Below are 24,106 nucleotides of genomic sequence, written 5' to 3'. Positions count from 1 at the left end.
TATGTCAAATCAATTTTCACCATTACAATGACACGTGATGCTGGGCTGATGTTGTGGCGTTCACTGTGACGTTCGCTGTGCCAACTAGCGGTGGGGTATCTGAAGCTGGCTCGTAACCTGAATTTTAGCTCGCAACTCAAAGCAAAAAATCGGCCGAGAGACAGCTCGTATCTCGAAAAACTCGTTAGTCGGGACACTCGTAAGTCAAGGCCCCACTGTAGCTTGATATCCGGTATTGTGAGCCCTCCAATATTGTTCTTCTTTCTCAATATTGCTGTGGCTAATCGGTGTCTTTTTTTATTCCAGATGAATTTTTGGAGAGTTTGTTCTAGGTCTTTGAAATATGCCTTTGGTATTTTAATACATTGTTTTCGGGTAGTTTTTATCGCCCGCTAACAGGTGGCTCTACTTCTTACAGTCAACGTAAAACGTATAAATACATTTCCCGCATACATTAATGGGGATTGCATTGAATCTGTAGATTGCTATTGGTAGTATGGACTTTTTAATGATGTTGATTCTACCAACCCATGAACACGGTATATTCTTCCATTGTTTATGTCTTCCTCTATCTCTTTTTTCAGCATCCTGTAGTTTTCTGAGTACAGGTTCTTTGTCTCCTTGGTTAATTAATAGTCTTTTTTAAACTTTTCCAAAATGAGAACTTGATTATATTGAATTTTTGAAAGGTATAATGTTATATGACAATCAAACATTTTCCCTCAATGTTCTTTTTTGCAGCAGATATTTAAAGCTGGGTCACTTTAGGTGACTGGCTTCATAAATCTGTGTGCACCGCCGATTGGAGAGCACAGGTAACATAATGACACTCCTCTGGTCATTTAAAATTAATTTAATTTTTTAAAAAATATGTATTGCAGAGAGAGTAAGGAGAGGGAGATGGAAACATCAATGATGAGAAAGAATCATTGATCAGCTGCCTCCTGCACACCCCCTACTGGGGATAGAGCCCATAACCCAGGCATGAGCCATGACCAGGAATCTAGCCCTGACCTCTTGGTTCATGGGTCTGTGCTCAACCACTGAGCCACACTGGCCAGACAGTGAGTGCCAATTTAAAAGAAACCCAGGGAACAAGAGCAAATCATTCTGGACTTCACCTTCCCACCAAGGAGAATTTTTATCAGCCCAGATGTTAAGCATGGGATCCATAGTTGTTGAAGAGAAAATGGACTGAGAACACTTACCCATTTCATAAAGCACATCTGCAGCCATCACAAGTAATTCTTGGCTACTAAAACACATTATGGTTCAAACAGTTATCCCTGTGTGAGGGTGGAGGGAAACACCTATTATAAACTCTCCCAGGCCTCCCAGCGCCTCATTAAGGAAAAAAAAAATGGAACAGAATGATGAGGTCGGGTTATGAGGCCAAAGTGGGGGAAAAGGCAAGGGTTTTGCTTGTGCAGCCTCTGCCACAATAAAGAGGACCTTAACCCAGATGGACGGTACCCTACAAAATGTAGCCCATGATTCAAGCTGTCAGCTTAACAACACTGTTTCCAGGTAAAGAGAAGGAGCCCTTGTTTCCTGGGTAAAGAACAGGAGCCCATTGGCTGACCCTTGGTCTGCAGCCTGCTGCAGCCCGCCCTGCTCCGTTGGCCTTTGTGTCTCAGTCCCCTCCTTCCCTTCTTGTAGGCATTGTGCTTCCTTCGAGTGGCCCCCTGTAAGGGACCACCCAAGGGGCTGCACAATGGGAACTGAGGTAGCCACCAAAACATAGGTTTCGTTAGACTGCCCATTAAAAGAAAAGGACTGGTTAACTATGTATGTGTTTGTCCTTTCTACAACTGTTTTGTGTGGCAAACAAAACCCCCTATACAAACTTCACTGTGGCCGCACATACAGCTGTTCCAGCCATTGGGGGTCAGGTTTGAGATAGTCGCTCCAGTTTATTTTCCCAGGGCATTAATTCTTGATGCGGTTTATATTTACACATTTGGATTTATGGTCAGGAAATCTGATATCAAAGCAAACAAATTGCACTGGCTTTATGAAACTATTGACAGTCCCGGAGTTTGTGGCTGGGCATTACTCTTGGGTGGAATTGGTCAGTGATGCTCCTTAACAAAAGCTAGCAGCCTAGAATTCAGTTCTCAATAGCCATTTACACCTCTGTAAAAGGATTAGCTCCAGCCAATTGTTATACTGCTTAAACCTTAATTTGCATCTTTATAGAGGTAGAGCTTCTAGGGACCTCTCCGCCTCTCAATTGTATTTGTGTACCTGTGGATGGGAGGTCACTGAAGGTTTTCTCTTGTCGGTGAAGGTGCTGAATTGCTTCAGGATGACCAGTAAGCTACACAAATTGAATTAGAGTCTCAGTTTTGAGTGACAACAGTGTCCTCTGGCTCCTTAGTTATATTTTGTAGCAGTTGTGGTCTTTTGAGTGTTTGGTACATGAGTGCATTCTGTTACTTCTGCTTAAACTTAAGAAATAGGGTTATGGGAGGATTTTAAATCTTGTTCATTGGAATCAATAAATTTCCTTGAGAATTAAATGTTAAAAAAAAAGATAAAGTGATAGTTTTAAAAGTAAACTTTTCTATACAAATCATGTGTTGTTAGTTTAAAGATCAAAGTAGGATCAAACCGGGAGGAGGAAGTAGTGGAGTTTTGGGGCAACTGTTTTTGCATTGGAATTGGGAAAAAAGGAGGGTTGCTTTGTCTCTCTCCCACCTTTCTGTGCATGGGTTCATAGCTTATGGTCACCACACCCATAGCTTATGGTCACCTCCACAAAGATGCGTCTTTTTTATTTGTCATTGTTAAAGACAATTTTTTTCCTAAAACTTTGTTCGGGATGTGACTAACTATAGTACTTACCATTTTTCAGTCTCATTAAAAATACAGTAAATGAATTTTATAAAACCTTTTAAACGTAGCATTATATTACGTAAATTACTTAAGCAAACACATAACTATTTATGGTCAGTGATTGCCATACCATTTTGAGACTTTTGTCCCCTAGAGAATATAAAACCTGTAAGCTCAGCCTGTAGCACTATAATTGAAACACATAAATTCTAAGTCCCCCAAAAGATAATACCCACAGGAATGTGTGAAAGTTATCTGGTAGAGTTAAAGAAAAGTTTATTTTCTGTAGTCCTCATACTGGGTTATTTTTTCCAAGAAATAATTATCAGTTTTGATACTGAAATAAAAAGCAGAGAAACTTTTCTTTCTAACTCACTTTTAAAAAAACAAACCTTGCCCTGGCCAGTTTGGCTCAGTGGATAGAGCGTCGGCCTGTGGACTGAATGGTCCCGGGTTCGATTCTGATCAAGGGCATGTACCTTGGTTGCTGGGCACGTCCCCAGTGGCGGGGGTGCAGGAGATGGCTGATCGATGTTTCTCTCACATTGATGTTTCTAACTCTCTATTCCCTCTCCCTTCCTCTCTGTAAAAAATCAATAAAATATTTTTTAAAAAAAACAACAAACCTTAATTTGAGTGTTCACATTATCTTGCAGTAGAGTTGTTCTCTAAATTATCGCCCAAATTCAGTGAGATTGAAAGATGAAAATGAAGCTAGAAAGCAATTGCTTTCAATTTAAACCCCAAAAATGTAGTTGTATGCTTTAACTGTTACTGGGTAAAATAAAATATACCTCTTGAAAGTGTCATTTGTGGCCTTGGCCGGCATGGTTCAATGGTTAGAGCATCGGCCTTCCCACCGAAGGGTAACTGGTTTGATTCCTGATACATGGGTTGCAGGTTTGATCCCCGGTCCTGGTCGGGTGTGTCGGGGGGGGGCAACCAATCAATGTGTCTCTCTCCCATCGATGTTTCTCTTCCTCTCTCTCCCCTCCCTCCCTCCCACTCTCTCTAAAAATCAATGGAGAAAATATCCTCAGGTGAGGATTAACAAAAAATAAGTAAAGTGTCATTTGTGTTTCTAACAATTACTTGTCAGCTAGCAGGTTTGTCCACTTACTGGACTTCCCAAAGAACAAGCTGATGGTAGGGCTCAGCCTGTTGGTTCCAGGACCATAGGAATGCAAATAGAAGACATGAAAGAAATTGGGATCTTGGATTCTAAAATAGTGTTTTTATAATACATAGTCTTTAATCTTTAGCTTTTTACAGTGTGTGAATCATTTAGTGGAGTTATTTTCAGCAAAGAATTGATGTATATGATGTATATTTTGCAAACTAGTCTGGTATTGTTACTGGCAGAAATAGTTTCTTACAGTGTCGTGGGAAAGGAATTTCAGGGACACTCTCGAAGGAGGATTTGAGTGATAGTGGCAAGATTTATTAGAGCAAAAACAAAGGAAGGCTTAGGATAGAAGAGCCCAGATCACAGCAACAGGAATAAGCCTAGACTGGGCTGCCCTCTCTCAGGAAAGGAAGTTACAGAGGCAAAAAGAGAGTCCTTAAAGTCCTCTGCTTCCCTGGTTGCAAGTCTCGTGGGGACCCTTAGAGTTTAGGAGAAAAGAAAGCAAAAGTACAGTCCAAGAGAAAGAAGGGTGCACAGGGCACAGATGCCCCTGAAAAGGCTGTCGCACTTGACGGGAGGCTTCACTGGTGGGTCCAGCAAAAGAAACTGGTTGGCATTGCTGATGTGCCCCCAGGTACATCGTGCCCGATGCCTCATCCATGACCAGGTGGTTCAGCTCCGTCTTGCAATGGGAAAAGTTCAGCTTCCGGGGCTGCAGGCCTGCACTTGTGCCCACTGGCCCAGGAGGGTCAGGACCCAGAGTTGCAGTGCTATCACCTCCAGTGTCTGAGGCTCCAGTAGTCCAGCTCAGTCTCTGCTCCCGGCTGGCATTAAAATTCTTAGCTGTGTGACCTTGGGCAAGTTATTTAACTTCTCTGCGCCTCGTTTCGCTCACTGTATATCTGTCACCAAGGCTCAATGGCTCCCAGGCTGCACAGCTGCCCTGCCCACCCAGACGGGCCTTTGTTAAGCTTTTACTCTAATTCCTTGTGTTTCAGGAGGTGCAGGCTTTCTTTCAAACTATCCATCTCTTTCCTGGCTTTTCCTGGAGCTGTGCTAGTACCCTCCTACCATCCAATTCCTTTTTTGGATTTTCTGGGGTTTAGTGCCCTTATCCTACCCAGTCCTTTCCCAGGGTCATCTCCTCCCCCTTTATGGTCTCCATTTTGGCTCCTACTGTGCAAGCTTCATAGTTCTGCTTTATCGTTTGGCTTCTATTGCACATACACTAATAGGACTTCCCCTGTGCCATTTCCCCTACTCCCCAGTCAGATGGACTCCCCGGGGACTGTGAAGCTGCCTCTTCCTACATAATGAGGCTGGTTTCTTTGCTCCCTTCCTTTTGTTAATAACTAACTGTTAGAAACCCGCAGCACAGACCAGCTCATCTTTTAGCCAGACAAGGTTCTGAACTAATCTAGAGTAGACCATAAGCTCGGTGCAGACAATGCTTGTGGCATCTTATTGATTACTTGCTGTCACCCATGGAAGCCCCAGACTGGTATAAAACCAACATCTAAACACAGACTGTAAAAATAGATGTATCACCAATTTCTCTAATCTAGGTTTAAATCTTGACCTGTCACTCAACACATAGTGTAAAGGTGTCTTCAGCATGTGCCGAGTGCTATGTGTAGCTTACAGTACAATAAAAATCCTGAAATCCAGTTGCTGTTCTAAACTAGCTTTTGGTTTTGTTGAGAAGACTAGGCAGATATGACATAACTAGAAAATAGTGCAGTGTAGGATGTTGTCTAATTGTGCTAAAGGAATCAGGGATAGGAGAGATCCTGTTAATGAGGTAGTCAGAGAGGCTCCTAGACAAGTGTGAGATGAGCTAGGCTAAGCCTCCCTCTTGGATTGATCAGATTGGAAAAGAACAGAGGTTATCTAGTATTTGTCCGGACTGGACTATCAGGTGTTACTGAGTACTGGCATACCATGGTGGTATTGGGGGTGGGGAGGGTACAGTATGCAGGCAACAAGGGGTACTGAAAGGTTAACGTGGTAGCGTACAGGCAGGTTAGTCATCTCATTCAGTGATGAATGAAAATTGAATTTATTTAAGGAAAAGGAGGTGAGGTGGGGATATACAAAGGGAAGGGCTACACAGAGAAAAGGGGCCTTGGAGACAGGTTCAGGCGGTAAGCCCAGGACAAGCTGTCACTGCCCATTGCTTCCCTGGCTGCAAGGCTCATGGGGTCCTTGCTGGTCCCCACACCTCTCTTCCCCTGGCATTTCCTGCCGCCTTTTTTTTTCTTGTAGCACATTCTTTCTCCCCCCGCCCCCCATTTATCTTTATTGTTGAAAGCATTACTGATGTCTCCCTTTTTTCCCCCCATTAATATCCTCCTTCCCACTTTCTTCTCCTCCCCAAGTTTTCACCCCACTATTGTCTGTGTCCATGGGTTATGCACATATGCATATAAGTTCTTTTGTTAATCTCTTCCCTCCCCCCCACTTCCCTCTGAGAATCCTTAGTCTGTTCCATGCGTCCATGTTTCTGGATCTGTTTTGTTTGTGAGATTATTTTTGTTCATTAGATCCCACATATAAGTGAGATCATGTGATACTTGTCTTTCTCTGACTGGCTTATTGCACTTAGCGTAATATTCTCCAGGTCCCTCCATGCTGTTGCAAAGGGTAAGAGATCCTTCTTTTTTACAGCTGCATAGTATTCCTTTGTGTAAATGTACCACAGCTTTTTTATCTACCCATCTACTGATGAGCACTTGGGCTGTTTCCAGATCTTAGCTATTGTAAATAATGCTACTATGAACATAGGGGTGTATATATTCTTTCTGATTGGTGTTTCAGGCTTATTAGGATATATTCCTAGGAGTGGGATCACTGGGGCAGTTCCACTTTTAATTTTTTGAGGAAACTCCACACTGTTTTGCATAGTGGCTGCACCAGTCTGCATTCCCACCAGCAAGGTACTAGAGTTCCTTTTCTCCACATCCTCATCAGCACTTGTCATTCATTGATTTGTTGATGGTAGCCATTCTGACAGGTGAGTGATTCCTCATTGTTGTTTTTGTTTTTGTTTTTGTTTTTGGGTGTGCTGGTCCTTAGCTGGAAATGTTATCTCCCCTTCTATCTAAATCCTGCCTGCCCAATTATCCTCCTCCTTGTCCAGCCCCCGCCATCCCCCACCCCTCCCCACCACCCATGAAGGCAGGGAGCTCTGTCTCTCTACCCCCTTGCAATTCCTTATTGTCTTCTCATTGATTAAGTCAGTGATGGCGAACCTTTTGAGCTTGGCGTGTCAGCATTTTGAAAAACCCTAATTTAACTCTGGTGCCGTGTCACATATAGAAATTTTTTGATATTTGCAACCATAGTAAAACAAAGACTTATATTTTTGATATTTATTTTATATATTTAAATGCCATTTAACAAAGAAAAATCAACCAAAAAAATGAGTTCACGTGTCACCTCTGACACGCGTGTCATATGTTCGCCATCACTGGATTAAGTGCTCTCCCTTACTGCTCTGAAATTGGCTCACCTTAAGAACAGGCTGTTATTCTGTGAATTGAGTGGTGACAGGATAAAGCCTTTCAGAAAGAATTAGGCCCTAGATTCTGGAGCACTGACGGGGTGGCCCAGAGTCCAGAACAGGCCTGAACCCATGGGGCCCACTTGTATTTCCTGGCCAGGGTAAAGGGTTTCAGAGTGAGGGTGGGCTTGAGCCTGCACTTATTACTCACCCTCCAATAGATGGATAGAGTGAGTCTCTTTCATTCTTGTCATGTCAGTTAAATGATCATATTGTTTTATATATTGTTTCATTTTCTTTTGGGGGTATGCATTGAACATTCCCAACTACATGTGTGATCAGCTCAGTAAAAACATAACATACTGTCTTTGTATTTAATATCTTCTCCCATAGCTTTTTAAAATCATTTTCCCCCAAAATACACTTTTTTAAAAAAAGCAAGTTATAACCAATCTGTTTGGAGGCTACTATAATACCATGACAAACCTAATCTGAAATCGTTAAACTCTAAACTGATGAACAAAAACAGATCCAGAGACAGAGAAGCATCGATCAGACCGTCAAACCTCAGAGGGAAGGTAGGGGAGGGTGGGGGAAAGGGGAGAGATCAACCAAAGGACTTGTATGCATGCATATAGCCTAACCAATGGACACAGACACCAGGGGGGTGAGGGCATGAGTTGGGGGGGGAGGGGCAATAGGGAGATAATGATACATATATACTACCTTAATCAATAAAGAGAGAGAAAAAAAGCTGGAAAAAAAAACAACTGTTAGACTCTACAAGTCCCTCAGGAGACTGGAAATAGATAATGAAGGCTAAATCCCTCTTTCCATGCCTTCCTGTTCTCTCTAAGAATAAAGAAGATTTTATTTCCATGGGATCTAAATGGAGAAATAATAGTCATTTTTCTGCATTCAGAAATGGAGGCCATAACCTATACTTCAGCCAGCAGTTTTCAATTTCTTAGCAGTGACAATTTAAGTAAATTTCATTTGAGTTGTGGAGCTCTAACTTTGTTATGATTGACAATATAAAATTAGCCTTTTCTGCTGTTGAGATTATCTAGCATTCCTATCAGTCAGGTGGAATGTGGAATGACATTGCACAGCTGTGGATTTAAAGTCTTCAAAGGGTTAAAAGTTACTTCCTCTGATGGATTTAAAACTGCCACGTACACACAAACAAGTTTTTCAAACTGCCCTGTTTTACATCTTTGTTGAGAGACCGTCTAGTTGCTGCATTTTTATGTCTAGATTATATTACAGATATATTTCAATAAACCATGAAGAACCACCACAGATTCTAGAAGCTGGCCGTCTGTGCTTAAATAAACATCTCATGCAGCACCTGTCTTACTTTATAGGCTCTATAATCACAGTGACATTCCAAAAGAAGACCTTGAAGACTTCGAAGCAGCTGTCCTTCCCCAGCTTCTGAGACTCTCCCCAGGGGGTGGCAGCGATGGAAAGCAAGTCAGGTATTACTGTCATGAAACTACTATGGCTGGGATGGGGTGGGGTGGCCGTTCAGGTTCCCGATGCTTCCAAGAAAACAGTCGCAGAGTTGCAAAACACTAGTCCACACTGTCAGCACAGGGTACACACTTGTAGTCTTCGATTTAACTCTTATGAACATCACCATCTGCTTCTTTGTAAATGTATTTGTTTCTAACTGCTAACTGGATATACCCATTCAATCCCTGCTTATCGCAACGTTTTAAGGGCTTAGTTGGCGGGAGAGAACAGGTATAGCCTTTGTTGGGTATGTTATGTTAGCATACCTTAAAGAGCAATCCAACATATAACCCACTGTAACTACCACCTAAAGCAGTGGTTCTCAACCTTCTGGCCCTTTAAAAGAGTTCCTTATGTTATGACCCCCAACCATAAAATTATTTTCGTTGCTACTTCATGACTGTAATTTTGCTACTGTTATGAATCGTAATGTAAATATTTGATATGCAGGATGGTCTTAGGCAACCCCTGTGAAAGGGTCGTTCGACCGCCAAAGGGGTCGCGACCCACAGGTTGAGAACCGCTGACCTAAAGGGATGTCCTTGGCATGTCCAAACCCCCGATGAGTTCCTAAATTTCCAAGGTCATGCTAGTGATACAGGCTCCCAATCTAGAAGATACAGATCTACAATCTGCAAGTATAGTACCTACACCAGCATCAATAAAACCTGGGAACAGAAACATAGCTTCTCAGGCCCTACCCAGGGTCCTCTGAATAAGGAATCTGGGGTGGTGCCCAGCCATCTGGGTTTCAGTGAGCGCTACGGGAACTCTAATCCCTCAAGTTTGAGATCTACCACTCATAGTCTGTGTCTTAAATGGCCATAAAGCTGGGACGAGAGAGAGAAGTTTGTCAACAGGGTAGTTGGCAGAGTCATGATTCTTGTGCATCCTAAGACAATCAGAATTCTGTTCCATACCCTCTGCCCACCTTTTACGCTATCTGGGTTTCCTTCCATGTCCTCAGAAGCTTTGTGGCATCTGGGCTACTTATTGAGTTCATATAAATGTGTAATATGTGTAATGGCACCTGGTAGGTGCCTAATTCATGTTGCATGAATGTTACCTGTGTCCTAGCCCTGATTTTGATTTTGAGGACTTACTATATTTTCCCTTATTAAATCACATTCTCACCGTTTACTAGTAAAGAACAAATTGTTACTCGAGCATGGTCAATAGATGTCTGTCAAAGCCCATCTGAAAGGCTGAGAGAGTACACGGGGCTTTAGGTCTAGTTGTCTTAGATCCAATGCCATTTTCTCTTCCTTTAATGTGCCAGTAGGCTGTTTCCTGTTAATGATATGAATGGGAAGGGTAACATGATTTTCTTTAGACTATAATTCAGCATAAGTGCAGTGTGTGCTGGATCCCATCAAGGAGTAAGGAGAAGTCAGATAATGGACTCTGAAAGGACCTTGTCACGAAAAACCTTGGCCGATCATATGGTTCTGTTTCACAGACCACAGGGTGAGGTCTGTAAGTCCTGAATGTGTTTACAGGACCTTCTGCATCTGTACTAGCATTCTCCCAATATGGAAAGTCCTGGAAATGGCCTTCCTGACCAGTACTTTTCAATCTAAAGCAGTAAAGGGACATGTAAGAAAATTCTCTTTCATGGTTTTTATCATGTGAATAAAAGTACTCCTTTACAAGGTGGTACAAGAAGCTGCTGGGAGGAGTATCTGCACTCTGGGTGTGTGTTGTAAGGCTCTCTCACCAGGCCGCTGTTTCTTTCTCTCTGCTTTTCATGTCTGTTGATATACTACTTTGCATAAACCATAATCATGATATGTGGCATAGAAAGCATATATGCATTTATAATTCCCTGTACAAACTGACTTGTTAGACTAAATGATTCATTGTGTGACTCTCTTAACCTGGGCTACCAAACTGTGATTGTGGGTGATAAGATATGATATTTACATCTACTAGACTAACATTTGCTATAGTTTCTCAACATATATAATAGAGCATTGCTTTCCATTATGAAAGGTTGCATTTTATATGACTGTTGATCTACAGTTACATATAAATCAGCCTTCCGTAAGAAATGATCCTTGTTTATGACCAACACAAATTTCAAAATTAATATCTGGAGTCTTCAAGACAGTTTCTATACCACAATCATTTTTAAAGCCAGATAAAGAAGTCAGGAATGGTTACTATTGTCAGTGTTTTGTTCTGTTACAAATAGAATTGTCCTGTGTGTGACTGAGGATGCTGATTAATGCACATGGATTATCACTGGTTTACTCTCTAGCCTTGGATAAAGTGCCAAGTGTTTATATGACCTTTGAGATGAGCAATTGTGTCTTTAAATATAGATTCTTTCTAACAAGTGTTCATCATGGCATCAGGTTCTCCCGTGGACTTCTTCATCTAAGCACCCTCTGGGCTCCTCCACCCCCCACAGCTATTGCTGGGCCATTCCCCTAAGTGAAATATTCCCGTCTGCTTTGCAATCTCCCCTGGACTGAAGCAGCTCACTGGTCAATTTTATAAGCCAGTCCAGAAACACAGATTTGGAAAGAGTGATCTACTTTTGTTCCTTAATTGTTAATGACTCTTCAGTTACGGAATTCTAAGCTGGGCGGAGTGGGAAGGCTCTGACAGGTCATGAATTCATAAAAGCCTGTAGCCGTGCTTGATGTGGCAGCAGCCCTGCTGGTTTCCCTGGCCAAACCATGGCAGTCGATAGCTGTCTCTTTCCTTTATAAAATGGGACATCTGCCCCAGAGCATCTGCTAAAAGAGAGTATGAAGAATGAATTCCTGCTCACAAAATGAAGCAACTTAAAACAAAAAATTCCTATCATCGTTGTTGGTTTTTCTTATATCAAGGACTAAGTGTTCAAAGATCTTCATATAAAAGGTTTACTCTTATTAGGTAGAAGACCAAGTCATTATTTTAGACAATGATGAATTATTAAAATATTATTCATGTCATTTGGGGTAATTGATAAAAAATTTATTTGCCTTCTGGAAAAAAATTTAACATTAAAATAATTACTTAATAAGTAGTTTTATATCAAAACCCTAATGAGACTAACCTTTTTTTTTTTTCCAGGTGCAACTAATTGTCTCTGTTAGTGGCTACTTTCAGATACAATCGCCCAATTGTGCTCCCAAATTCATGATGAAAAATTGAGTCATCTTTATATTGTTTGGAGTATAGCATGTACTGCTTATGTTCAGAAAAAAAATTCGGGGGTATTTATGACTTTGTATGCATTTAAAACTTCCATCAAATTACCAATCTTTTGTAAACCAGTTGGAAATTCTGGTACACTTTGTTTAAATTGCAGTTTTCTGATCAGAACCCATTCCAAGCATATGAAGTTAATTGTAGATTATTTAAAGGCTAGTCTTTTAATTAGAGGAGTATATAACTTAGGTGACATCAAACTTTGTTTTTCTGTGAGGCATTGGTGTTTATAAACTTTCCAATGTAAAATACACAAAAGCGAAAAAATTCCTTTAAGTCCTTTGTACCACTTTGCAGATTTTCTGGTTTGGTGTGTTTATGTAGAACCATGGGCAAGACTCCATGCAAGGACAGCCATGGCTCTTACACTCCTTGCCCAGTCTGTCCTGAAATAAATCTGCAAGAACGCCTGGTTTTGTGCTTTAAGCGTTGGCGTCACTGTTCAGAAGTCACAAATTCTAGATGCTGTACCTCCTTCAATAGCTTATTTGCTATTTGCCTCCATGCAAGTCATTAATGGGTTTTATCTTTTTGTGAAATCTGGGTAATAATCATAGGAAACCTTAACTGTTTTTTTCATGCCAGGACCCAAATAATGGTTACACTTGGCAGGGTTATTAGTAACCAGAGTCTTGCCTTGGCTTTGCCTCTGCAAAAACCATGTGCACAGTCACCAGACAGGCTGGTCTCTGATAAGTAATCCATCCCTACTAATTTAACTGATTTAATTCATTTTAATTCAACTTGTTTTCAAGTTTAATTTAACCTACCTAAACATGCTTTCTGGACAGAAACACAGTTGATTTATTCATTATGAGAAATATACCAGCTGAATGGACTAAAATTTGCTGGTGGCCTGTGAGTGCATTTTTCCAGTAGGAAAATCTGTTGTGAAACAAAATAAAGATGCAAATATAAATTTATTTACATGGAATCAGAACAAAGGAATTGGGTAGCATTATGACATCGGTGACGTCTGGTCAGAACCAAGAGAGGCAAGTTGCTGAAGGGGCTGCTACTAAACCAGCCAGAAACCTTAGAATCATTCTGGGAAGTTTTTAAATAAGTTCATGGATTCCAATGATACATGACACTTTATTCAAGTCTTGGGCTAAATGAAGGGTTAGTAGGTCAGGCAAAGGTTGTCACAATTAAGAACCTTCTTTAATATGTTGTTTGCCCATTAGGTATGATGTTGGCTGTAGGTTTGCCATATATGGCCTTTACATGTTGAGATATACTCCCTCTATTCCCACTTTGCTGAGAGTTTTTATCAAAAATGGGTGTTGGATTTTGTCAAATACTTTTTCTGCGTCTGTTGATATGATCGTGTGATTTTTGTCTTTCAATCTTTTTATGTCATATATCACATTTATTGATTTGCAAATACTGTACTAGTTTTGCATCCCTGGAATAAATCCCACTTGGTCATGGTGTATGACATTTTAAATATACTTGCTAATATTTTGTTGGGGATTTTAGCATCTATGTTCATCAGGGATATTGGCCTGTAATTCTCTTTCTTTGTAGTGTCTTTATCTGGTTTTGGAATTAGGGTAATGCTGGCCTCATAAAAAAAGAGCTTGGAAGTGTTCCTTCCTCTTGGATTTTTTTGAATAGTTTGAAGAATATAGGTGTTAGTTCTTTGAATGTTTGGTAAAACTCCCCTATGAAGCCATCTGGACCTGAGCTTTTGTTTGCTGGGAATTTTTTTTATTATTATTATTGCTTCCATTTCATCAGTTGTTATTGGCCTATTCAGGTTTTCTGATTCTTCCTGATTCAGTTTTTGGAGATTATATTTTTCTAGGAATTTTTCCATTTCATCCACATTGTCCAGCTTGTTGTCAATGGTTACTCCTCCACTTTAATTTCTGATTTTATTTATCTGGGTCCTATCTGTTTCTTGATGAGTCTGGCTAACGGTTCATCAATTTTCTTTATCCTTTCAAAGTACCAGCTCTTGGTTTCATTGATTTTTTTGTACTTTTTATTATACTTCCTCAGGCAGCACATGTCTGGTCTTCCCATTGTTAGTGTTGCTAAGACTAATCCATGGATTCGAGCATTGGCAGACGATGCTCTAATATAAAGTTTCCTATTATGCAGTCACAAAATTATGATGATTTCCTACATGCATTGATAAATTTGGGCTTTCAAAATGGTGGTTTTTCTAATTCATTCATTCTTCTGCATTTATTAGTTGGAAGAACTTTTCCCATCAACTACTTGGTAACTCTGAAATGTACTTTTTTACCACAAAAACAGGATAAATGTGTGATTCTATCCCTTTACTTACAATTTTCAGAATAACAAATTGTTGCCCTAGCAGCATCCAAAGGTTATTTTGTTTATATTTTTTATTGTGATAAAACACACATAAAAGTTAGTAGCTTAACCATTTTTAAGTATACAATTCAGTAGTGTTAAGTACATTCATATTCTTGTGCAACCAATCTCTGGAACTTTTTAAAAAAATACTTTTATTGATTTCAGAGAGAGAGGGAGAGAGAGATAGAAACATCAATGATGGGAGGGAATCATTGATTGGCTGCCTCCCGCACACCCCCCACTGGGGATCAAACCCGAAACTCAGGCATGTGCCCCTCTCTGGAATCGAACCCGGGATCCCTCAGTCCGCAGGCCAATGCTCCATCCACTGAGCAAAACCAACCAGGGCAGGAACTTTTTAATTTTACAAAACTGAAACTCTATCTATACCATTAAACAACTCTCCATTTCTCCCTCCTCCAGTCCCTGGCAATTTCCATCCTCCTTTCTCTTTCTATGAATTTGACTAGCCTATGTGAGTGGAATCATACAGTATTTGTCTTTTTATCGCCAGCTTATTTCAATTAGCATAATGTCCTTAAGATTTATCCCTATTGTAGCATGTGGCAAGATTTCTTTCCTTTTTTAAGGCTAAATCCATTTTAATTTCATTTTTATTTATTGTTTAAAAGAAGTCATGGCTTTCTATATACTAGTTATGTCAGTCCATTGTCACCATTACTCTTTTTGGTGTCAAATTGTGCCATCTTTGGCCAGTGGGATCCCCTCTCTAAGATTGCTCCTGAGGCTTTTGACATGACTCAGTAGCCTTTGATAGCTTCCTTCCTTTCTGGTATGATAAGGTGTTCCAGGCTCTCTTGTACATTTCCTGCCCCAGAACTGGAATAGGGAGTTTTTCTAAGGGGCCCTGGTTCCTTTCAGCATCCAAATACCATAGTATATATGCAAGGGTGGCTTACTTTTTAACTCTTTCCTAATGCTACCTTAATATTTTTAGTTATAAGTAGACCATAGTAAGAGTATAACCAAGGTAAACTATTGTTAAGATAAAAATGTGACCTATTTCTTTTAATGACATTTAAGAGGAGCATGGCTATGTATGCAGTGATTTGAAGCCATGACTGCACGTTAGAGCACTGTATATGCCTTAAAAAATTGTTATGGCCGGGTCACACCCCAGACCTATTTTCCTAGACTCTGTAGCGGGTGGCACCAGGTAGTTACATTTCCCAGATTTTCCCAGATGGTTCCACTGCACAGCCAAAGTTGAGATTGCTTGTCTAACAATCAAATGATAACCAGAATAAAATAAAAAAATTTTAAATGTACCTGGACTCTAAAAATGTCCTTAGTCCAGAATAAATTAGGTTCCAGGCTTTTCTGGATTACCTTCTACTAACTTGATTATGGGGCCTTTTCAAATCAAATGTGGAATCTCATAAGTAACCCAAACTTACAAATCTCTAATGTTTCTCCTGTTTCTGTTTTATAGATCTGACCAAGCACCGGCCTCAGGCTTATTAGGGGCACCATTGAGTCAGGGTGTTGCCACCTTGAAAGAACATTATAATTCTGTCGAAGAAGAGATAGCTAAACTGTCTGAAGTTTTCCCAGTCAACAATGTGGACCAGAGGACAAAGGTTAGTCATTTTTTTTTAAGTTTCAAGATATACAAGGTAATGATTTGAGGAAATAGTTACATTATTAACATATTTGAGAAAATAACTAATAAATGAGGTTTTGTGGTTGGTTTTAACTTTCTGATCTCAGGCCTTTTGCATATTGTTTGTGTAGGAATCTCACCTCCTTACATAAAGTTAATTCGGGTCCTAGATGTAAGATCTAATTAAACACATCTACCACAACATTTTCCAAGGAGCTTAGAAGCATCTTGTAGCATTCTGGTTTTCTTTCTTCACTCTGTACTTTCAAAACACTGTATGGCTGGTCATTCATGTCAATTCAGCAATTATGTATCAATCCATTTCTGTACACAGGCACCATCCCAGATCCATTGGAGGGAAAGACATCAATAAAATGTGGCCCCATTCTGGGGAATGGCATAGTGGGATGCATATAATAAGAAAGTGGCAAAAAATGTGGGCCTTCAGAAAAGGGAGCCAACCTATCTGGAGCAGCAATGAGGACAGACTTTACAATGGAAGAAACGGGGGCAAGAAGGAGGCAACCCTTAAAAGACTGACAAGATTTGACAGGCTATGAGTATAGGGTGAGATGAGAGGGAAGGACTGTTATGAGCCAGAGAACAGACCAGAAAAGCCAACATATATTCAGGAAATGGAGCAGGGTCATCTTCTGTGGCCAAAGTGTGGGCACCAGGCTGGGGATAGTGGGTGAGAAAGTCCAAGGTGTTCCCTGGCCCAGTTGTGCAGGGTCCAGGCCAGGTGAGGGAGCTTATGTTTAGTTGAATAGATGTTGGAAAGCCATGGGAGCTTTCTGAGCAGGGCTATAATAAGATTCTGCAGTGCTTTGGGGAATGTCACCTGCTTGGATTAGGACTGAGACCAGGAGGAGGGAACCCTGTAGGAGTTCAGACAAGACAAGGAGGGGTCAGACTTAGGAGCTGGTAATGAGGGAGAGAGAGAGAGAGAGAGAGAGAGAGAGAGAGAGAGAAACTGGGGGAGAAAGGTCCCTCCCATGGGAAGGAAGCACAAAGGGAATGCAAAGCCCAGATGTAGAGCATTCCCATTGTAGTCTGTCATTTCCTAGAAAAGCCATAGTCAAAGAGATGGTCTTTTTTCTCCTAAATTTAATATGAATTTGTCTTATTGCAAATCATTGTTTCTCCTCCATATGCATAATATAGGGTATTCTGTCTTTGATCCTTTTTAAGTTGTTATTTTTATCGTGCACATAGTTCAAGGACTCTACATGTGCCCCTCCTGGAGCCTTGCCACCTCTGTCTCAGGGTTGTGCACCTGCGTTGCTGTATGTCCAGAGCCTCTGCCATCTCCCCTCAAGTCTTCCAGGAACTTTCAGATCTCAAGTCCCTGCCCTTTCCTTGCCTCTTAAATTACAAGAGAGTAGAAGGGCCCTGGCCAGGTGACTCTGTTGGTTGGAGCATCATCCCATGCAACAGATTCGATTCCCAGTCAGGCACATACATAGGTTCCGGGTTCAATATCCGGTGGGGGCACGTACAGGAAGCAGTCTATCGATGTTTCTTTCTCACATCGATGTTTCTCTTCCCTTCTTTCCCTCCCTCCTCTCCCGTCCTCTCTTTCTAAAAATCAATAGAAGGCATGTCCTCGGGTGAGGATTTAAAAAAGAGACACAGAGTAGGAGAGAGAGTAAAAGGACTTTTTAAAAGTATATCAAACATATATACATAGGATGATACAATGTACCTACCAACCCAAATTCACATGTGTTATTACCATCATACTGTTTCAGACCTCATCCTCATCTTCCTTCTCTCCCCCATCTTCTTACTTCTCTCTCTCCTCCCGTTTTCTCTCTCTTTCTCTCTCTCTCTCCCCCCACCTTTTCCACCTCCCTTCTCTTTCTTCTCCAGCTCTTTCTTTTATCTCTCCTCTCCTTTCTCCTCCTCTCCCTTCTCGAGCAACCTTCCACTCATCTTTCTTTCTTCTGTAGTAAATTATTACAGCTACAGATAGAGCCCCCATATCCATCTCAAGGATATGATGCTCCTTTTAAAAAATAACCTGTGTATATCCTTTTTGAAAACATTTTCATTTTCTGCATGATGTGTGAATCAGTGAATAACAGTTTTGTTTTGGCTGAGGTATGATACCATTTGTGTGAATGTTCTTTTAGAAAGAATAATGTTTTTAGGAATAACAGAACCTATGTTTTCTAAATCCATTCCATAATTGTTGATAAATGTAGATCTTAAGAAGGATTTTGTTTTCAAATTTCATTGCCCATTTCATTTAGTACTATTCTATATAATAAAAGGCTAATATGCAAATTGTCCCCTCGGTGGGAGTTCAACCGACCGCAAGTTCGACCAGAGGGCGGGTCCAGCCAGCCAACCACTGCCCGTGCACGAATTTATACACTGGACCTCTAGTTCTGTAATAAAATAGTTTATAACAAGTACTGCTACTGGAAAGGAGACCTGGCCCTTGGTGGGTCTGCCTAGGGCTCGCTTGTAGTGTGTGGGTTCTTGACTTCATGCAGGAAAAATTTCGCAACACAAATCCAGATGACTATGAGGGAACATTTATTGAAGCTGGGGACATAAAACAAGAAAGGACTTAGCGTAGAAGCAGCAGGAGAGCCTAGGCTGGGCTGCCTTAGCTCTCTGGGAAATCAGAGAAAAGGAGGCCTTGGGTACAAGTTTAGGGATTTAGCCTGGGATGAGCTGCTCATTTGCTCCCCTGGTTGCAAGCCTCATGGGGTCCTTTGGAGTTTAGAAGATGCATGCCTGTGGGGGGAGAAGCGGGGGAAGAAGAGAGGATAGGGAATGGCGGGGGCTGCTCCACAGAGGGAGAGCGAGTGCTGGGCCCTTTGTCTTGAGGCTTTATCTCTTTCTTGAAGGTGGGACTCTTAAGGGAGGTCTCAGGGGATGGTTTCAGCAGAATATTCGTCAGTTTTCTAGCTGTGCTTCTCCAGGCCTTGGTCTCTACTGATTGGTCAGTATCAGGGCAGGGGGTTGTCAGTCATTGCAGCTGGTCCTGGTGCTGCCCACCTGGTTTTGCTGCTTTTCTGGGTCTGGAGCTGAAATACAACTGAGGCCTAGATGTTATTTCTAAGGAAGTGACCTTCTGTATCTGCTGTAAATTGCTTTGTTCGTTTTTTCATCTATCTGACCCAGTTTCCCTATTCCACCTGTCCTAGCTTACTAGCCTGTCTCATACATCACATCAGCTGTGTCAAGGGTGAAATAAGTATTGGTTGAATGCTCTTTGTTATCTAAACTTTTTTTAAAGGGTGTTGTTTATATTAGAAAACATATTCCAAGTTCTAGACAGCCGATCCACTTACAATTTCAAAATAATAACTCCATTATTAATGAGAGGAGGCTGCCCAGTTAAAAATTCGGGAATCAAATGATATTCTGCTTTGTTCCTTTAAATCATCATGATCTCATCTTAGTGGCAATCATAAAATTACCAATAAATTAATGACAACATCTGTGCTTAAAGATGGAAGTAAAGCAGCAGTTTCACAAATGGTTAGGTTCTGAATGAAGAAATGCACAGCAGCAATGAACATTGTTACCAAAATTATATGGGCAGGGCAAGCATTAGGAACTTTAGGACTAAAATGCTTTTGTGGGTTCTAGGACTGTTTTAGTTTATGCAACATCCATTTACAATTAGCAAAATCAAGTATCTCGGAGTTGTTATCCTGCGTTGAAACAATATATACATTTAGTAAATAATATGGGTTAAATATTTCTCTATAGATAAAATTCTTAAAGATTTTCAAAATTTAAGAAAGCTTTCCTGGTAATTACTTGGTTAAGTAAGAGTCTAATGAAGCTCAGAAATATTTACTTTGATCTCTTGGGTAAATGGCTAATTAAACAGCACAAGTAAATGATGTTTACCTGTGGGTCCCCTTGCTGTCAGCGGGAGTCAGTCCATCTCTTGAGTAAATACATCATTAAGCTCTGAAACTGGGATTATGTCCGCTCAAGACTCGATAAGGTCCACAGCACCCGCATAATCTATTAGGCAATTACATTATTGAGCTGCATACTTTAAATCAGAAAAATTTGTAATTACTTTATATGAAAAAAAAATGAGTTGGGTGCTTCATTAAAATACAAAGAGCCTTAATACTCCTTTTATTTTAAATGATGTTTGTTTCCACCTGGGAAAACTCCAAACAAAGCAGAGTGATCTGCTGGTGTCACTGGTAGAATAGGTTGGTCCTTTTGCCCACACACACACATCAATCAGACATGCGACTGGTCACAGGAATCCCCTCACCTCTCCCTAAATGATGGGCTGGTTTCTTGTTCTCTCTTGAATATTCATCTGAACACTTTCCCTTGCTTTTAATTGCTACATAGATAAAATCCCTTTCCTATAACTTAGATACAACTTAAGCGATGATGCTTGTCTTTCTCTATAAACACTGAAAGTTTAGCTTCAGGTGTGCAAGAGGAAGGTTCTTGAGGAAGGGTCAGTTAAATTTGTGTGATGTGGGAAAATGTCATCAGCTGTCCACATCTATGGCTTTTCATTCTCTTGCTTTTCTGTATCTGCATTAATAGCACTGATTTACATACAGAAGGGAATTCAGTTTTATTAAATGCTTTCACATTCACTTTCTCTTTGTGTTGTCAACATTAGAAACATTCAAACCTATAGAGAATTTTTATGTGTTTATTTGAGCCACACTGACCACAATTGCCTGGAAGCAAAACCTCAGTGGATTGAGAAAATGTTCCAGACACCGCTTATTTTATACATCACTTTAAGCACTTATTTTATACATCAGAATTAAAGGGGAAGAATTAAGGGTCTACATGAAATCCATTGGTGATAGATTAGGAGGCAGTAGAAAGCAAAGCAGGGAAATCTCTGTGATTGGATAAAAAGTAAAATGAATAGACATACTTCTTTTACATTTGTGGGTATAGGATAGTTAACCATTAACAATTAACATGATAACAATAACAAGGGGGTTTGTGGTCTCTGCTCTGGTGGTTGTTGCCTAAGAGGGTGGGAATTACTTTAAAAGTGTGTTATCCCAGATGCAAAAAGACAATAAACAGGCTTACTTAAGGTAAAGATTGACCTTTGTCAGCGGAGGTACTGGCTAGGATGTGACTACCTTCCATGAATTGCTTTTAGTTAGAAAGTTTTAATTTCAGACTCTTCTGTGTGGTTACTTTCATCGCTGAGTTTGTAAGGCCACCAGGCAGGCTTCCCCTGAGCTCATCAGGTTTAGTATGTGTGTCCCTTCCCCTTTTTCATCCACAGTTTCCCCTTTTGATCATTAATCAATCTGAAGGATGCATGGAGGACCATCCTTTTGGTTGGATAACACGGCCCCAGGGTACTAGGAAGACGTATTCCTAGAAAGTTTCAGAGTCAGCCTTTGTCTTGCTGAATGAACAGAGTGGATCACTGGGAATGTCAAGACCATAGCCTTAGATGGCATTCAAGGCCAAATCATTATTTCATGTATTTAATTTTTTTAAAGAAAAAAAAAAGGCAGGTGAATGGGAGTCACTCAGATCCTGTATGTCTTTTTAAAAAATATTCTAGATCATTTTTCATATTTGAGCTACTATGATTCAAGTGTTTTTGCTGCTTCTCTTAAGTTTTCTTTTTCTGCATCTAGTATAATATTTGCATACTAGAACAAGAACAACAGTATTAAACCAGTAACCAAAGAACCCATTTCATGTATTATCATAATTTTTTATTAAACTGGTACTATGTTTTTCTCCTTTGTTCACTGTCATTGTACTTTATGATATATTTGGCCATACAAATTAATACTTAATACCATTTTACTATCCAGAAACTCTAATTTTTCTTCTGGCCAGTTAGTTTCCATAGAAATGACTTCATGGGGAGGATTAAGTTTAATTTCTCAATACATTGGGTTTTCAGTATCAATATTATCATAGGTTTTATTAACCTCAGGCAAAGTTATTTGCCTATAATTATAGTATTATGTCATATTACCATAGTATTTAATGTTGTGGACAAAAAGGGGCCACATGCTACCTGACTAGCTCAGGAAATGCCTGCATGGTGACCTTGCAAACTCACAGACCTAAAATAACCACAAGGATGGTCTGAAATTAAAACTTTTTAAACTAAAAGCAGTTTATGGTGGGTAGGCATGCCCTAGGCCAGTATCTTCCTTGACAAAGGTCAATCTTTACCTTAAGTGAGCCTGTCTCTTATCTTTTTGCATCTACGATAACATATCATTGGAATGTCAAAGGAATTTTCCTTTTTCCAGAACCCTCAAAGCACAGGCACTGCTCGGCAGAGACCACAAATCCCCTCATTGTCATTGAGTTAATTGTTGACTATTAACTATCCTGCACCCACCTCAGTGAAAGAAGTGTGTGTCTGTCATTTTAACTTTTTATCCAATCCCAGGGGTTCCCCCCCATCCCGCTTTGCTTTCCCCGTCCTCACATCTGTCCACTTATGTCTCCTCTTTTGATTGTAATGTATAAAATAAGGTGTGAAACTGCCATTCTCTGGAGCATTATCTCAATCCATTGAGATTTTGCTTCCCGACAATTGTGGACAAGGTTTGGTTCAAATAAACTCACAAAATTCTTCATAGGCTTGAATGTTTCTTATGTTGTCCATGTATATTTGGGATTGTTACAATAAAAATTACTTAGTATAACAGAAGAATTTCCTAACCCTTCCCTAAAAATGTCCTTTTTCTATATACCATATATTGTTATTTGTTAGGGTAAATACAGTAGGCCAGGATTGGGTGAATTCAGTATTCCATATAGATTGGGGGCATAACCATTCACCTCTTCGATTTTTACAATTAGATAGTTAGCTGGGTTTCCATTGTTTACTATTTTTAAGTATTGCCCATCTAATTCCCATTGGAAGTATTCTAGTCTTATTGAGGATGGTCCCTATGCCAGCCAGTTGAACTACTGAGAATCTAAGCTTAAGATCTAACTGAGGTGCCTGGGCTTTTAAGATACATCAGCCCAGCTAACATGGCTTGGTGGTTGAGCATCGACCTATGAACCAGGAGGTCATGGTTCAACAAAGCGTTAACTTTATTATCATAGCTGAAAATCAGAATATCGTTGTCTGGTAGGTGAGAAAGGTTAGCAGGTACCCAAGTTAAATTTTTTGTATCTAATAAGAAAGGGGGCCTGAGGAGACAAATATTGTTTCCATTAGGAAACCATAAGGAGGATAGTAACAATAGAAGAATCCTTTTATGTATATTCAATCAATAACAATTAGGTGATATAAGAGCAAGGTTTGAGAGAAGTTCAAAGAACAAATTTAACAATTTTCAACATCAATTTGTGAGCATACAGGCCTTATTGATGTCTTGGAGCAACTTCTCAAAAAATATTTGATTTTCGCTGTAGATGGAGATAAGTGTCAGAGACAGGAGTAGAGATCCTTTCACGCAGTTAGGTGCCTTTTTTAAATGAGAAATGTGTATCCATGAGTAAACTCTTTTGAGTTTGGCTGCGCATGGGTTGGTTAGTAATACCTAGTAAGGTCCCTTCCAATGAGGTTGGAGAGAGTCTTTTTTTTCTTGATGTCTTTTCCAATAGACCAAATCTCCTGGTTATAAGCCATGGTCTTTGAAATCGTCTTCTCAGGGAATATACTGTGAAATGAATTGGTTACTAATTTATTGATCTCTTTAAACTGATTAATTATTCCTCACCAATAATGTAAAATGTCTCTTTTTAGTAAAGTTGATTCATATGCCCTTTCATGCAGATGCATAGGGTATCCAGTGACTATTTCATAAAGAGAAAGTCTATGTGAAAGGGCGAGGGCTACACCCTCCATCTTGCCCCGGATCCTCCATTTTTGGGCAGCAGCCATTAGCCATGTGCTCAGCAAGGAGCTTCTTCCCGGAAGCCCAAGCCTCTGCTAGCCACACCTAGGATTTCTTTAAACTAACCAATGATAATCAAGGGAAGTGCGCGCCATAGA

The 24,106-nt window shown here is 40.3% G+C and overlaps 1 protein-coding gene across 8 annotated transcripts in view; it reads left to right on the top strand.

Moving 5' to 3' along the window:
- The window catches only part of KIZ (kizuna centrosomal protein), a 119,799-nt gene that overhangs the window by 51,324 nt on the left and 44,369 nt on the right, over positions 1-24,106 (top strand). For 6 of the 8 annotated variants that reach the window (XR_001362058.1, XM_014539478.1, XM_005865974.2 and 3 more), the window contains 2 exons: positions 8,834-8,947; positions 15,973-16,120. Coding sequence is in view for 7 of the 8 variants with exons in the window: in XM_014539478.1 (XP_014394964.1) it covers positions 8,834-8,947; positions 15,973-16,120 (262 nt within the window). In the remaining variant the exon portion in view is untranslated. The remainder of the gene's footprint in view (positions 1-8,833; positions 8,948-15,972; positions 16,121-24,106) is intronic. The other 2 variants (XM_014539477.1, XM_014539479.1) reach the window with 2 other exon arrangements.

Source organism: Myotis brandtii, unplaced genomic scaffold, assembly GCF_000412655.1.
Source record: "Myotis brandtii unplaced genomic scaffold, ASM41265v1 scaffold217, whole genome shotgun sequence".
NCBI lineage: Eukaryota > Metazoa > Chordata > Mammalia > Chiroptera > Vespertilionidae > Myotis > Myotis brandtii.
Note: the sequence above shows the minus strand (reverse complement) of the source record. Positions and strands in the feature narration are given on the sequence as shown.